At 34.7% G+C, this 12,787-nt stretch overlaps 1 protein-coding gene across 1 annotated transcript; it reads right to left on the bottom strand.

Annotated features, from left to right (window-relative positions):
- Nucleotides 1–1,187: 1,187 nt before the first annotated feature.
- LOC131424748 (intermembrane lipid transfer protein VPS13A-like) lies at nucleotides 1,188–9,321 on the bottom strand. Its single transcript, XM_058584073.1, has 4 exons — nucleotides 9,161–9,321; nucleotides 8,943–9,057; nucleotides 3,298–3,434; nucleotides 1,188–1,343 (listed from the first exon to the last, which is right to left on the bottom strand). The coding sequence occupies exons 1-4, from the start codon at nucleotides 9,173–9,175 to the stop codon at nucleotides 1,188–1,190; spliced, it is 423 nt and encodes a 140-aa protein (XP_058440056.1). The 5' UTR covers nucleotides 9,176–9,321.
- Nucleotides 9,322–12,787: the final 3,466 nt, after the last annotated feature.

Here is a 12,787-nt window from a genome sequence, read left to right as displayed (position 1 = left end):
AAATAACTTTAAAATTTTATTTAGGGCTAGGGGTGTAGTTTGAAGGTGGAATATTTGTCTAGCATTCCTAAGACTCAACATTCAATTCCCAGCCCTACACACACACACAAAAATAAGATGAATGTGATCTCAATGCATTTTCACACAAACTACCTCATTTGCACCTAATTACTCTCTAAGTCAGATAAACTTCTTATCTTGAAAAACCAGCCAAGGAAATGTTACACTCATGGAGATAAGTAGTAAAATGGGCTTTATTATAATTTTTAAAATTCTACCACCAGTATTGAGATAGATAAAAATGTGATATTTAGAAGCATACATTTCAGAATTTTTCAAGGGATTCTATGACAATTATATAAAGTAAACACCATATCAAAAAAAAGTGTTCAAAAAAAAAGGGATTCAATTATTTGAGAACAATTAATCAAAAAGAATTTCAATAATCTTCACAGTAATAATGGATTTTTAAAATTTTAACCATTTTAGTATCTTAAATATTAAGTATGGCTCACAGACTTTAAAAACCTATGACCAAAATGTCCATTCAAACATACCAAATGCCATAATTTATTCTCTGAAAAAGCATTTATAGACTTTTGACTTTGTTGTCAAATAAACTTCTAGTTGTCTTCATCTAAAAAATGAACTTGACCACTGATGCATGACTGTATACCACAATGATTGGGATACAGATGCCCAGGAGAGTGAACCTCCTCAGGCTTTGTTTGGCTACCTATAGTCTAGGCTATCAGAGACTCTAGATTAGTTGCCTCTAGCTTTGAAAAACCTCTTTGCCTCTTCTGGTTATCCAACTGTGAACACAAATATCATCAACAGGGTTAAGAGTGAGTCTCAGTGGTAGAGTTCTAGACTACCATTTGCAAAACTCTGGGCTCAATCCCCAATACTGCAAGAAAAATAAATTTAAAATTTAAAAAGTAAATATGTGTACATAAAAAATATGTACACATATCATTAGCAATATGTGCCAATCTTTGGTACAAGGTTAGAAATTCTGATATGGATCAGGATTTCTCAACCTTGGCACTAATGACATTTGTTGCTGGAGGCTGCCCTGAACACCTTTAGACAATATATACTATTACTTCTAATTCAAAAATTATGAAGAATGTCTTTAGACAAAGTATCTAAAAACCTAATTAAATTACTTTCAGCAAAATCAATCAATAATGCATTTTATACTTACCTACTCTACTATAAAGTAGTTGTATGCTTGTAAGGTTAATATCAAAGGAATCATAAGCTCTTTGCATAATTTCTTCAAGGTTGGTCCCACCTTGTTTCACATCTGGTAATTCCGAACGAATTTTACTTGCCACCTTGAGGTTAATTTTAAAAGTTTAGACTATGCAAAATATTTCAAAATATAAGTATAAAGTTTTTATCTTTCAGACCTATAATGTAAAAATTTAATAGGAAAAGAAACTCACATGCAGACACATATTGTAATGCTATTAGAAAAGTCATTATTCGTAAGATATATAATGAGAAGGAAAGGACATAAGGTAAATTTTTACATGTTAAGTTATATTTCCCATTACTTATATTAAAAGAGGAAAACCAAGACAGTACTAGAAATAATACATCTACAAATACTTAAAATCTGATAAGACTCCTCACTGAGAGCCAGATCAACCCAGAGATAAATTTAGCTTATAAAACGTTTTCATTGTACAAAGACAGATATTTAGATAGTTTTATAGCAATTAGAGTCTAGGATTTAATATTAGGATGGTGAAATTTAAGACCCAACTTTGCCATTTATGTGACTCCAAAGATGTTATACTGTATTCTCCCTTTTCTTGACATGGGATTCTTTTCACTTAACATTCCAGGAATCACTCAAAGATCTTATTCTTTCACTCACTGATGAATAAATAAATAGGTATAGATGGATATCTGTGTGTGTACATATTTAAACATAAACACACACATATAAACAGTTTTTCTTCTATTTTATATATCTCATGTGAAATAAACAGTCAAAAATTATTAACTTTGAAATGTAATGAATTTTGGGTAACAGATTAAGTGAATTACCAAATGACACAAAACTATATACTTAACTCCTGACCTTATGCTCTTCCCACTGTACCATACTGCCCTTGAAACAATTCAATAACCAAATTCAAATGTGAATAATTAGCTGTATAGGCTTATTATAAATATAAAGCCAGAAAAAATCAATCAATCAATAAATAAATAAATAAATATAAAGCCAGTGAATGTCTACATATGTTCCCAGTGCAGAGTATAATCAATCAATAAAAGAAACCGCCAATATTAAGGAAAGGCACATACTTGTTAGGTAGCCAAAAGAAATCAATTCTAACATTTTTCAACTCTCTTAGACCTTTAAATTGTTACTGGTATTTCTCTATCCTTAATGATTTAGAGCAGGGCTGTTTAATAGAACTTTTATGTTGTTCAACACAACAGCCACTGGCCACTTCTGACTTCAAAACTCTTAAATATGACTAATATGTCACTAAGGAACTGAATTTTTGTTTAATTTTAACTTAATCAAATGTATCTAATGGGTAGCACAGCACAGGTCTCAAAAGTCAAAAATAGGGGCTGGGGATGTGGCTCAAGCGGTAGCGCGCTCCCCTAGCATGCGTGCGGCCGGGTTCGATCCTCAGCACCACACACAAACAAAGATGTTGTGTCCGCCGATAACTAAAAAATAAATATTAAAATTCTCTGTCTCTCTGTTTCTCTCTCTCTCTCTTTAAAAAAAAAAGTCAAAAATAATTGTTCTTTACTTACTATTTGAGAAGAAAAAAGTTCATAATTGGAAGAAAAAGAAAATAACTTTGGTAAATAGATAACCATCTCTCAATTTTAAATCATTTGATAAAATTAAAATGCCAATATTTATATATAATTAAAATATCAGTATTATACACAAAATTTTCAAAAGAATAAAGATATATTTGATTATCTCCAGAATTCCCTCTATTTTACTTTAATTAATCAAGTAAAGATTGAACAGAAAAGGAAATAAACTTTTCAAGTACAACTCAAATTCTACAAATATAATTTTTCAGTTTACTCCTGCCCTTAAGAGTTCAATTGGTTATTTTTCTTTTAGAAGGAGGGCGGGAACACCTAATTCAATGACACTGCACTTTCTTTACCAGAAAGGAAGATTTCTCAAATACTAGTATCTACCACAAATCTACAAATCAGTAAGCCAATCAAACAGCCTTAAAAACAAGATTCATAATACCCTAAATGCCATATCATGAATCAAATATTATTATTATGTACCTTTAGATGACCAAGATCCAAAAGTAGTAGATTAGATGTAGGAGTAAAAATTCCATCTTGTGGTACAATAATATATGAAGCCTTCAAGTTAATTCTGAGGTCAAGAACTTTCTGTGTTTCAATAATATACAAAATACCTGTAGAAAATTTAAACCTTTGAAATGAATACTTCTCAGAAATTACTTAAGAAATACAGAATCACTAAACATACAAATTGATAGCATAATCATAAAATAATATGAAACTAGTATTGATTTCAAAATAATCTTGAGCAAAATATTTCCAAAATAAATGCAAATTATTTGTTGGTTAATGTGTACACTAATTAAATCTGAGTATAAAATTAGAGCAATTTCAAAAAAAACAAAAACAAACCAATGGTTTTTAGCCCACACATTCAATTTGGCTAAAACTGGGGAGAAAGATACTGACCTAAAAAAAAAAATTAAGTGATATGAAACATTTTTTTCATGGTTACTATTAGAATCTGTATGCAGTCATTCCAACTCATAAATTTAATACAGTTAAACAATGGTAACTTGATCTTGATGATTTTACTCTGAAAGGATGAAAACTGCTGGATCATTAAATCATCTTTAATAAAATCATATGTAAACCAGAAAAGGCAACAAACCAGAGTTCCACATTCCTTAGATATTGTTCAAAAAATTTTAATTCAATCACTTGCATGTGATTAGTAAGCCAAATTAATCTACTTTAGTGCTGGAGTCCAGCATCAGCTTTTTTTTTTTTAATTTAACCTTTATTTATTTGTTGTTGACTTGTTTTTATGTGATGCTGAGGATCGAACCCAGAGCCTCACCCATCCAAGGCAGGTGCACTACCACAGGGCCACAATCCCAGCCCCAGCATCAACTTTTAAATCAAATTATTAATGACTCCATCAGATAGGAACCCCTCCTTTATATCAATAAATTCTTTAAAAAGCCATCAAATCTGTTTTAGTGAAAAAAAAAAAAGATGTTTTGATTTATAAAATTTCAAGAGATCTGCTACCTAAATAGAAAGGCACCTTATTTCACAATGACAAGAAGGAAGGCAGGGAAGAAAACTATCACAAAAATGATTGTGAGGACTAGGTATTTTCAATGTGAATTATAAATAATAAGAAACTAAACTATTATAATAAGAAAATAAACCCTCAAACTGCAGTCAATAATATCTATAGTTTAACTGAACTTTTTTTTTTTTTTTTTTTTCAGAATAGGACCATGGTTAGACCAAGGTCATAAGAGTATTAAATGAGAAGGGCAGGTATTAATTTAAAAACCTTGCAAGAAAAGCTCTATGATTTAAAAGAAGAGATTCAGAAAATTCAGTATTTGAACAGTTCATGATATTCCTATTTGGAACTACAATGACTCCTATAATAGTCCTTTTTTCTTCAAAGGACAAATTCCCAAAAGAACGTATTCCATGTTTTGTGACACTATTAAGAAGGATTATTAGTAAAGTGACATAAATGTAGGCAGATCAGTATATTTTAATATAAGCCTTACAATTAAAATATTCATTGAAGAATACATGTTCAAATTGAATAAGTCAATAACTTTAAATGTACTTATAATAAGATAAAATTATTATTTTTTTTTCGCAATTTAACATAGCATTTAATATAGATATTCTCTTTTCTGTTCCTGTAATAGGTTTCCATAATAGGTCTAAGTTTCTTTTTTTTTTTTTTAATTTTTTATTGTTGTCTGTTCAAAACAGAGTATACAAAGAACTCCAAAAATTAGACAATAAGAGAACAAACAACCCAATCAACAAATGGGCCAAGGACCTGAACAGACACTTCTCAGAGGAGGACATACAATCAATCAACAAGTACATGAAAAAATGCTCACCATCTCTAGCAGTCAGAGAAATGCAAATCAAAACCACCCTAAGATACCATCTCACTCCAGTTAGATTGGCAGCCATTATGAAGTCAAACAACAACAAGTGCTGGCGAGGATGTGGGGAAAAGGGTACACTTGCTCATTGCTGGTGGGACTGCAAATTGGTGCAGCCAATTTGGAAAGCAGTATGGAGATTTCTTGGAAAGCTGGGAATGGAGCCACCATTTGACCCAGCTATTCCCCTTCTCGGTCTATTCTCTAAAGACCTAAAAAGAGCATGCTACAGGGACACTGCTACATCGATGTTCATAGCAGCACAATTCACAATAGCAAGACTGTGGAACCAACCTAGATGCCCTTCAATAGATGAATGGATAAAAAAAATGTGGCATTTATACACAATGGAGTATTACTCTGCATTAAAAAATGACAAAATCATAGAATTTACAGGGAAATGGATGGCATTAGAGCAGATTATGCTAAGTGAAGCTAGCCAATCCCTAAAAAACAAATGCCAAATGTCTTCTTTGATATAAGGAGAGTAACTAAGAACAGAGTAGGGTCGAAGAGCATGAGAAGAAGATTAACATTAAACAGGGATGAGAGGTGGGAGGGAAAGGGAGAGAGAAGGGAAATTGTATGGAAATGGAAGGAGACCCTCAGAGTTATACAATAAGATAAAATTATAAGTAGATATGTAAAATATAATATACTTATAAAGAAATGTAAAGTTTAAAAACATATATGAAGTGTCAAGTGCCAGCATATGATTAATTTGATAAACAAGCTAAAGGAGAAAGTGAATTCAATAAAAAATAATTTAAATATATACATTTATATAATAATAGAAAATAGCCTAAGATCATAGTCTGGACCAGTTCTTATTAGAAATACGATAAATTAATAACAAAACTAGCATTTTCAAGGAATTCCAAAGGCCTTGCCTAGGCTGAACCAAGAAATACTCTGGGGGTAAAGGGACTATTGACATCTCCAATAACCTAAACAAAGCAGATTCAAACGAAATCTCTTAAAATGAGGATGAAAAGTAAAGTCAAAGATAGAAATGAATACAGACTGACAGATCATCAAATTCTGACAATCATCCCATAAGCTTAGAACTTAAAACACAGAACTGACTAAAACACAGTTGCTCATACCATTCCCGCCGCCATGATCTGGATTCAAACACAGATTGTACAATTTACTCAAGTTTATTTGCTGAGTAAGTCATAAGAAGTACCCAAAAGGGACAGTCTGACCTTCAAAATCCTCCAGATTCTACCCGTTAAAGCATATTTCTCTATCTTCATCTCTAGGCTAATGGTTCCTCAACTCAAATTATCTGTCTGTGAATTCCTCCTGCCTCTGTAAATCTATGCCCTATACTCCCTGGAAGTCCTATGCCTCACTTTCAATGAATTGTTTCTTTCTTTTCCCCCTAAACGTTTTTTTATTTGTTCTTTTTTAGTTATACATAACAGTAGAATGAATTTTGACATATCATATATACATGGAATATAACTTCCCATTTTTGTGGTTGTACATGATGTGGAGTTCCACTGGTCATATATTCATATAGGAAACACAGGAAATTTTTGTCCAGTTCATCAGTTGTATTTCCCATTCCCATACCCTCTCCCTTCCCCCCACACCACCCTGGCCAATCTGGTGTCAGTGAATCCTTTCTTAATGTTACGACACAATGATCTATTTCCCTATGTTACTTTCAATGGAAAGGAAGGAGGAAAATTTTATTTTAAATGTTAAACCTACTTATGTCTCACCCCTATTTCTCATATTTATAATAAAATCCTCTGCTTAATTCTCCATCATTGTTTTGCATAATTGAGATTGTGCCTCTTTAACATCGTTCCACTCTCCGCCTCACATTCACTACATTAGAACCAGCTTTCTGCACTTCCAAATTCTTTTCTAAGTTACTATCCAGATTTGATCACTGCCTCTTATCCTCTAAGAGAATTGAATCTTGTATCAATTTTTCAAATGGATCTCTGGTACAATTACCAAAACTAAATTAGGACATCCATCATTCTCATTTCCTTCATAATATCTGGTCCTATTATCAATTTATTTCCTCAACTCCAAATTCACCCTTTTGCCTGCTCTATGAAACTGGAGCTGAGCCCCTTCAATACTTTTCTTTTACCAACAAGCACTGAAGATAAGATAGAATAAAGGAAAGACTGTAAAAAGAAAGGATCTTACTACTTGATTTTAGTGCAACCCCTCAGCAAGATGCTGCAACAATGCAGCTTTCTCCAACACTAAGCACAGGTAGCACATAAGGGACAACAGTACCCAATAGCCAGCATCTTCCTTTAGAATCATTCTCCTCAGGTGTTTTCAGGACAGAATGTATGTAAGGGGATGCCTGAACACCTTTCCCTATCACCTAAGGAAGGATTTCTAGAACATTTCAGAAGCAGGTTTTCAGCAAGTTTGTTAGCATGGCACCATAATGGCTTCTCCAATATCCTATGAGTCATAGCGTGCGTGCCTCCTTCCAGTAAGGTCTAAATTTCAACCCTTGGAGAACAGAGGGATAACTTCCTGGGGAAAATTAGTTTAATCCTATAAACCCTATAACTACCCTTCTTATATTCTTCAAAGTCAGTTTTTGGAGGAGGGTCACTGGAGAAGGTAATGCCCTCCATGCTTACAAGAGAAGTCACATATGGACCCATATGTGACTGACCCATCCTGGCAGATGGCACCACTGGTAGAGGAAAGCCAAGAGGCTTAACACACATCCCCAAGGAATCTCAGCTGACTCTTAAGAGTAGATAGGAACAAGGTGGTTTTGACCAACTTGGTCTTAAACACCTACCAAAACAGTATAGCCTAAGCACAGTCCTTCACGGACATTTAAAAGGAAAAAAAGATGTGTTGTTGTTGTTGTTTTAAATGTAATTTAAAATGTACACTTGTGTCAACTCTACCAAAAGTAAGTAAAGTTGGAGACTATAAAGGAAAGGTTCCTGTGTAGGAGTGCCTAATAATAATGATCATAAATAGAGTTTCGAGTTTATGTTGAGTTAATTTGAGCCTGATCTCCTAGACCTACAAATCTCCTAACCTCCTACATTAATAAACTCAATGTATTTTTCGCTGATTTGATTATAAGTTACTGTCTTCACAGTTTTAAGAGACTGGCTAAAATAGTAATTGCTTTTGTGCTGATTGTTCACTATAATGAACTATCATTTTAAAAACCAAATCTGTAACTTTAACCCTTCCCATAAAAGGATGGAACTTTTATTTTCTGAGGCCAATATATCAAACTATGGTAAGGAAATGACAGGCCTATTGTCAAAAACAGAGGTCCAAAGATCCTAACTATCAACTTTCTGAGTATAAAAAATGATTATTATTACACATGCTTTCAATAGAAAAGTAATAAATTGCTGGGCCTGGTGGTACATGTCTGTAGTCCCAGCAGCTCGGGAGGCTTAGACAGGAGGATCCATAGGTTCAAAGCCAGCCTAAGCAACAGTGAGTTGCTAAGCAACCGTATCTTTAAATAAAATACAAAATAGGGCTAGGGATGTGGCTCAATAGTTGAGTGCCAGGGAGCTCAAACTCTAATTACCACCACCACCACCACCACCGCCCCCCCCCCCCGGGAAAAAGTAACAAATTAATTTCTATTACACTGTATCCATTCTAGAAATAAATTTAAACTTTACCAAAATCATGTTAACATAAATAAAATTATGAAGTATGAAACAGTATTTAATTTATTAAATATAATTAATTTACCTGTTGCTGTCTTTTCACGAAATTCTTCAAGTTTTGTTAAAGTTGCTGAAGTGAGCTGTGCTAGACGTACCTCTTTTGGAGGCCTGAAGAATTCTATTATACTATTCACTGTCCTCTGTTAAAAAATAAATAAATAAATAAAAAGCATCATTAATATGAAGCACAATCTCAAGGCAATCTAAATTATATAAAAAATTGGTAACATAAAAAATACTAACTGCATCATATATCATTTCCAATGGTTCAGCTTCTATGATACACCTCTGAGAAACAGTTTCATCTAATGGATTTATCTCAAATATAATCTGGAAGAGTGATGTACCATCCAATGAAGACAGGAGGCGAGGTTTTTTTTTGAATTATCTGGTAAGCCAGTAATATGAAATGAGTCTATTTTGGTTTCAAATCTGTATGACAAAGGACAGGACAAAAATTAGGAATCAATACAATTCCAAAGAATTTTTCAAATTAAATAAAAATAAGTAACAACAACTTCACTTTCTATTTCCTGCAACTCTAGTCCATTTACATAAAAGAAAATATACAATGATTCCTCTGAATTCATATACCATATTTCACAAAGACTCATTCACATGTTAATTCCTATGTTAAAAAGCTAATGCTATGCTAATATTTGGTGTACTTACTGATAAAATCTAAAATTAACATAGCAATAATGTCTTATAATGCATATCAATGTAAAACTGAAAAGTCATACCTAACACAATTTTATGAGCACTTTCTGTTCTAAGATTTAACATAAATAATTAAAAACCAAGCAGAAGACAGAATTTCTAAAATAGCTATGTGAGGAACTCAGCAAAATATCTCCCAACGTATTAACCATGAAACAACTGATGAAAATTAGGTTCTCTGGAAATCAACCTAAGGGCACACTGCAAACAAACAAACAAAACATATATTTAGGAAAAACTGTGAAAATTGAGTAAGTACAGGAAGAGTCTGTGACATGAAAACAACAATCACCTCCCACTTCCAGCCCCATAGTGCATTACAGAAGGTAATATATAAATGGACGCTGCTAAATAGGGGGCTCTTATTCATCTCCAAGTTTAATGTACAGCTTCACCTGAGGAGGAACAGGCAGTGTATCATCCCTCCCCCAGCTATACATTACAAAAGCTCTATTCCAAACAGGCACTGTCAGGAGGGTTGAGTTTCCCTTTCTTCCCATTCATGCGCAAAGATTTTTTTGACCCAGAAGCCGCACTTTATGAATACTGAGGCCCAAATTGCCCCTCCACCATTTTGCTCCTAAAGTATAAGTTCCATTCTGAAAAATGTAAACAGAACCCCCCAGTGAAATTGATACAGCAAGGTGTCACTCTGGAAGAATTATGGGCCTGCCTACAAACTCCACATATAAAGCTGAGGTTTTTGTCAAAGGTAGAGAGGCAGGCTGCTAGGGCTGACATTATTTATAACAGAGCAAAGACAAATTCATGCTTAAACATGTAGTTTAAAACAATAGCAATCTTCATCAACTAGTAACAACAAGTAAAATGGCAAACCAACCAACAGTTTATTTAACAAAGAGAACCAGGAAAAGAGAGCTATGTAAGATCCTTCTGGGATCAAACTCATATTACAAGTAGAGAAGTCTGGATGATCCAAGATAGCAGAATAGAGGAGATCCTGTTTCTGGCTGCTCTGTGGCATGAAACCAAGAAAGCAGTCAGGCAGCTTCTCTGCAAGGTCTCACCTAGACGGAATACAACATCTCAGAGAGTGTGAGAGGACCCCCTATACAGCAGATTTTCGCAGAAATCACCAGCGCTGTGACCACCTGTGAAGAAATCAGAGCCTTGGCATTCAAGTAGGTCTCTGGACTCCAGACCCAAAGCTCACATCTCTAGCTCACGCACAGTTCCAGCTTAGCAGAATCACCTATCAGTACCTCTGCGGAACTCCAGAATGAGTCTGCTCCCACGTAGGTCACTCGGATGCTACCTATCCACAGCACAAGGACATTGACAGGTCCCCCCACCTCACCAGACACCCCTGCACTGGAAGCACATGGACTTCCATCTTGGAAAACCTTTCTCACCATTTTTGGTGGGCATGGCTATCAGATCAGATCTCCATTTGAGCAGGTACCTGGTTTCCAATTCCCTGACCCCCAGCAGCGATAATTCGGCACAGGGACCACCCAACACAAAAACAGCTCTCAGGTGGACAGGAGTGCAGTGTGACCAGGGCGCTGCCCACCTGGTGTGAGCCTGGGGGTGAGAGGTCTGGAAGTTGGGATATGATAAGTAAGAGGGGGGGGGGGGACTAAAGTCTGGGGCATAACAGAGAGATCAGGATCTGTGAAATCTCCAGGCAAAAGAGGGAGATGATACTGGGGGTTTAGTCAGACAAGTGGTCACAAAAAGAGACCCATGAAGTGCAATTCCCCTGGGACTGATGGGTGGCACTTCCCACTTCCAGACCCTCCACACCAGGTCCAGTGTTCTCACCTTGGTTACCTACACCATCTTGAGGGTAGAGACACCAGCTTAACACAGACAACTCCACCTACTGGATAAGAAGAGAAGGAGGAAAGAAAGAGATCTCTAATTCTTCTTCTCCTTCTTCTTTCTCTTCTACCCTTCTATCCTCTGACCCTCACATCACAAACATATGTGAAACCAAGAACTTTGCATGAAATAGGACTTTGAGGACTGAGTCACCTGAATAATGTAATATAGAGGAATTACATAAGCCTTTTTTTCTTTTTTCTTTTTCTTCTTTCTTTCCCTTTTTTCTCTTTCTTCTTCTTTCATCCTCCAAATTTCACTATTTTTACATCCTGTATTTTTCTAAATACATATTTGTGTTTGTTTTATGTACTCTACTGTCTTCCCATGTACTTGTCTACCTTAAATTACTTCCTGTCTACTCCCCTGCTACTAACCCTCTTCATTAGATTTCTCCTTCACATTTCCTAAGATATATTAAATCTATACACTCATATCTTTCCCCCTCAGCATATCGTCCTATGCCTGACTCCCAGTTCATTGTCCATCACCAGAAACTGTAAATCTTTTTATGAAACTACTGATTATATTTTAAATAATAATTTAATCCAACATTTCTGGACACTGAGACTAAACTATAAATGTCTTAATAATAACAGTTTGTTCATAGGTGATGCATTGTTGACATTGGGATCTGTTAACATTATCCCTCTCCACAAAAGAAGGATCTTGGAACCCTACCCTATCTATAGGGTAAAAACAATAACACACAAGATCCACAGAGCTGCAAAGGAAGACATATGAGCAACATGAAAAGACAAGAAAAGAAAGTACCACAAACAAATCAAGACAACACATCATTAGAAGCATTGGCAGCTGCAGCAGAAAAAAATGACAGAGAAAGATTTCAGGATATACATGGTTAAAATGTTCTGGGATCTCAAAGAAGACATAAGAGAACAAATACAGGCAGTGAAAGATCACTTCTACAATGAGCTACATAAACAAATCCAAGAAGCAAAAAATCACCTCAACAGGGAGATAGAGGTTCAAAAAACAAAAACAGAAAGCCTTGAAATGAAAGAAATCATAAACCATATTAAAAACTCAAATGAAAGCATCACCAACAGAGTAGACCACTTAGAAGATAGGACATCAGACAATGAAGATAAAATATATCATCTTGAAAAGAACATAGACCACACAGCAAAAATGATAAGAAGCCACAAGCAGAACATTCAAGAAATATGGGATACCACAAAAAGAACAAATTTAAGAGAAGTCTGTGTGCACATGCTAGGCTGCATTCACTTAGGAAAATTAGAGCAAGACTACAGTTAAGACTTCTATCAAATAATTGTATTT

This window comes from Marmota monax, unplaced genomic scaffold, assembly GCF_021218885.2.
Source record: "Marmota monax isolate L192 unplaced genomic scaffold, Marmota_monax_Labrador192_F-V1.1 WCK01_AAM20220418_F8-fsc00409, whole genome shotgun sequence".
Lineage (NCBI taxonomy): Eukaryota > Metazoa > Chordata > Mammalia > Rodentia > Sciuridae > Marmota > Marmota monax.
This window is presented reverse-complemented; position numbering and strand designations above follow the sequence as displayed.

Coding starts and splice junctions, on each gene's coding strand:
- LOC131424748 (XM_058584073.1), bottom strand. Junction 3,435..8,942: donor TCGTGAAAAGACAGCAACAG/GTAAATTAATTA, acceptor AATTTTCTACAG/GTATTTTGTATATTATTGAA. Junction 1,344..3,297: donor TGGATCTTGGTCATCTAAAG/GTACATAATAAT, acceptor ATTAACCTCAAG/GTGGCAAGTAAAATTCGTTC.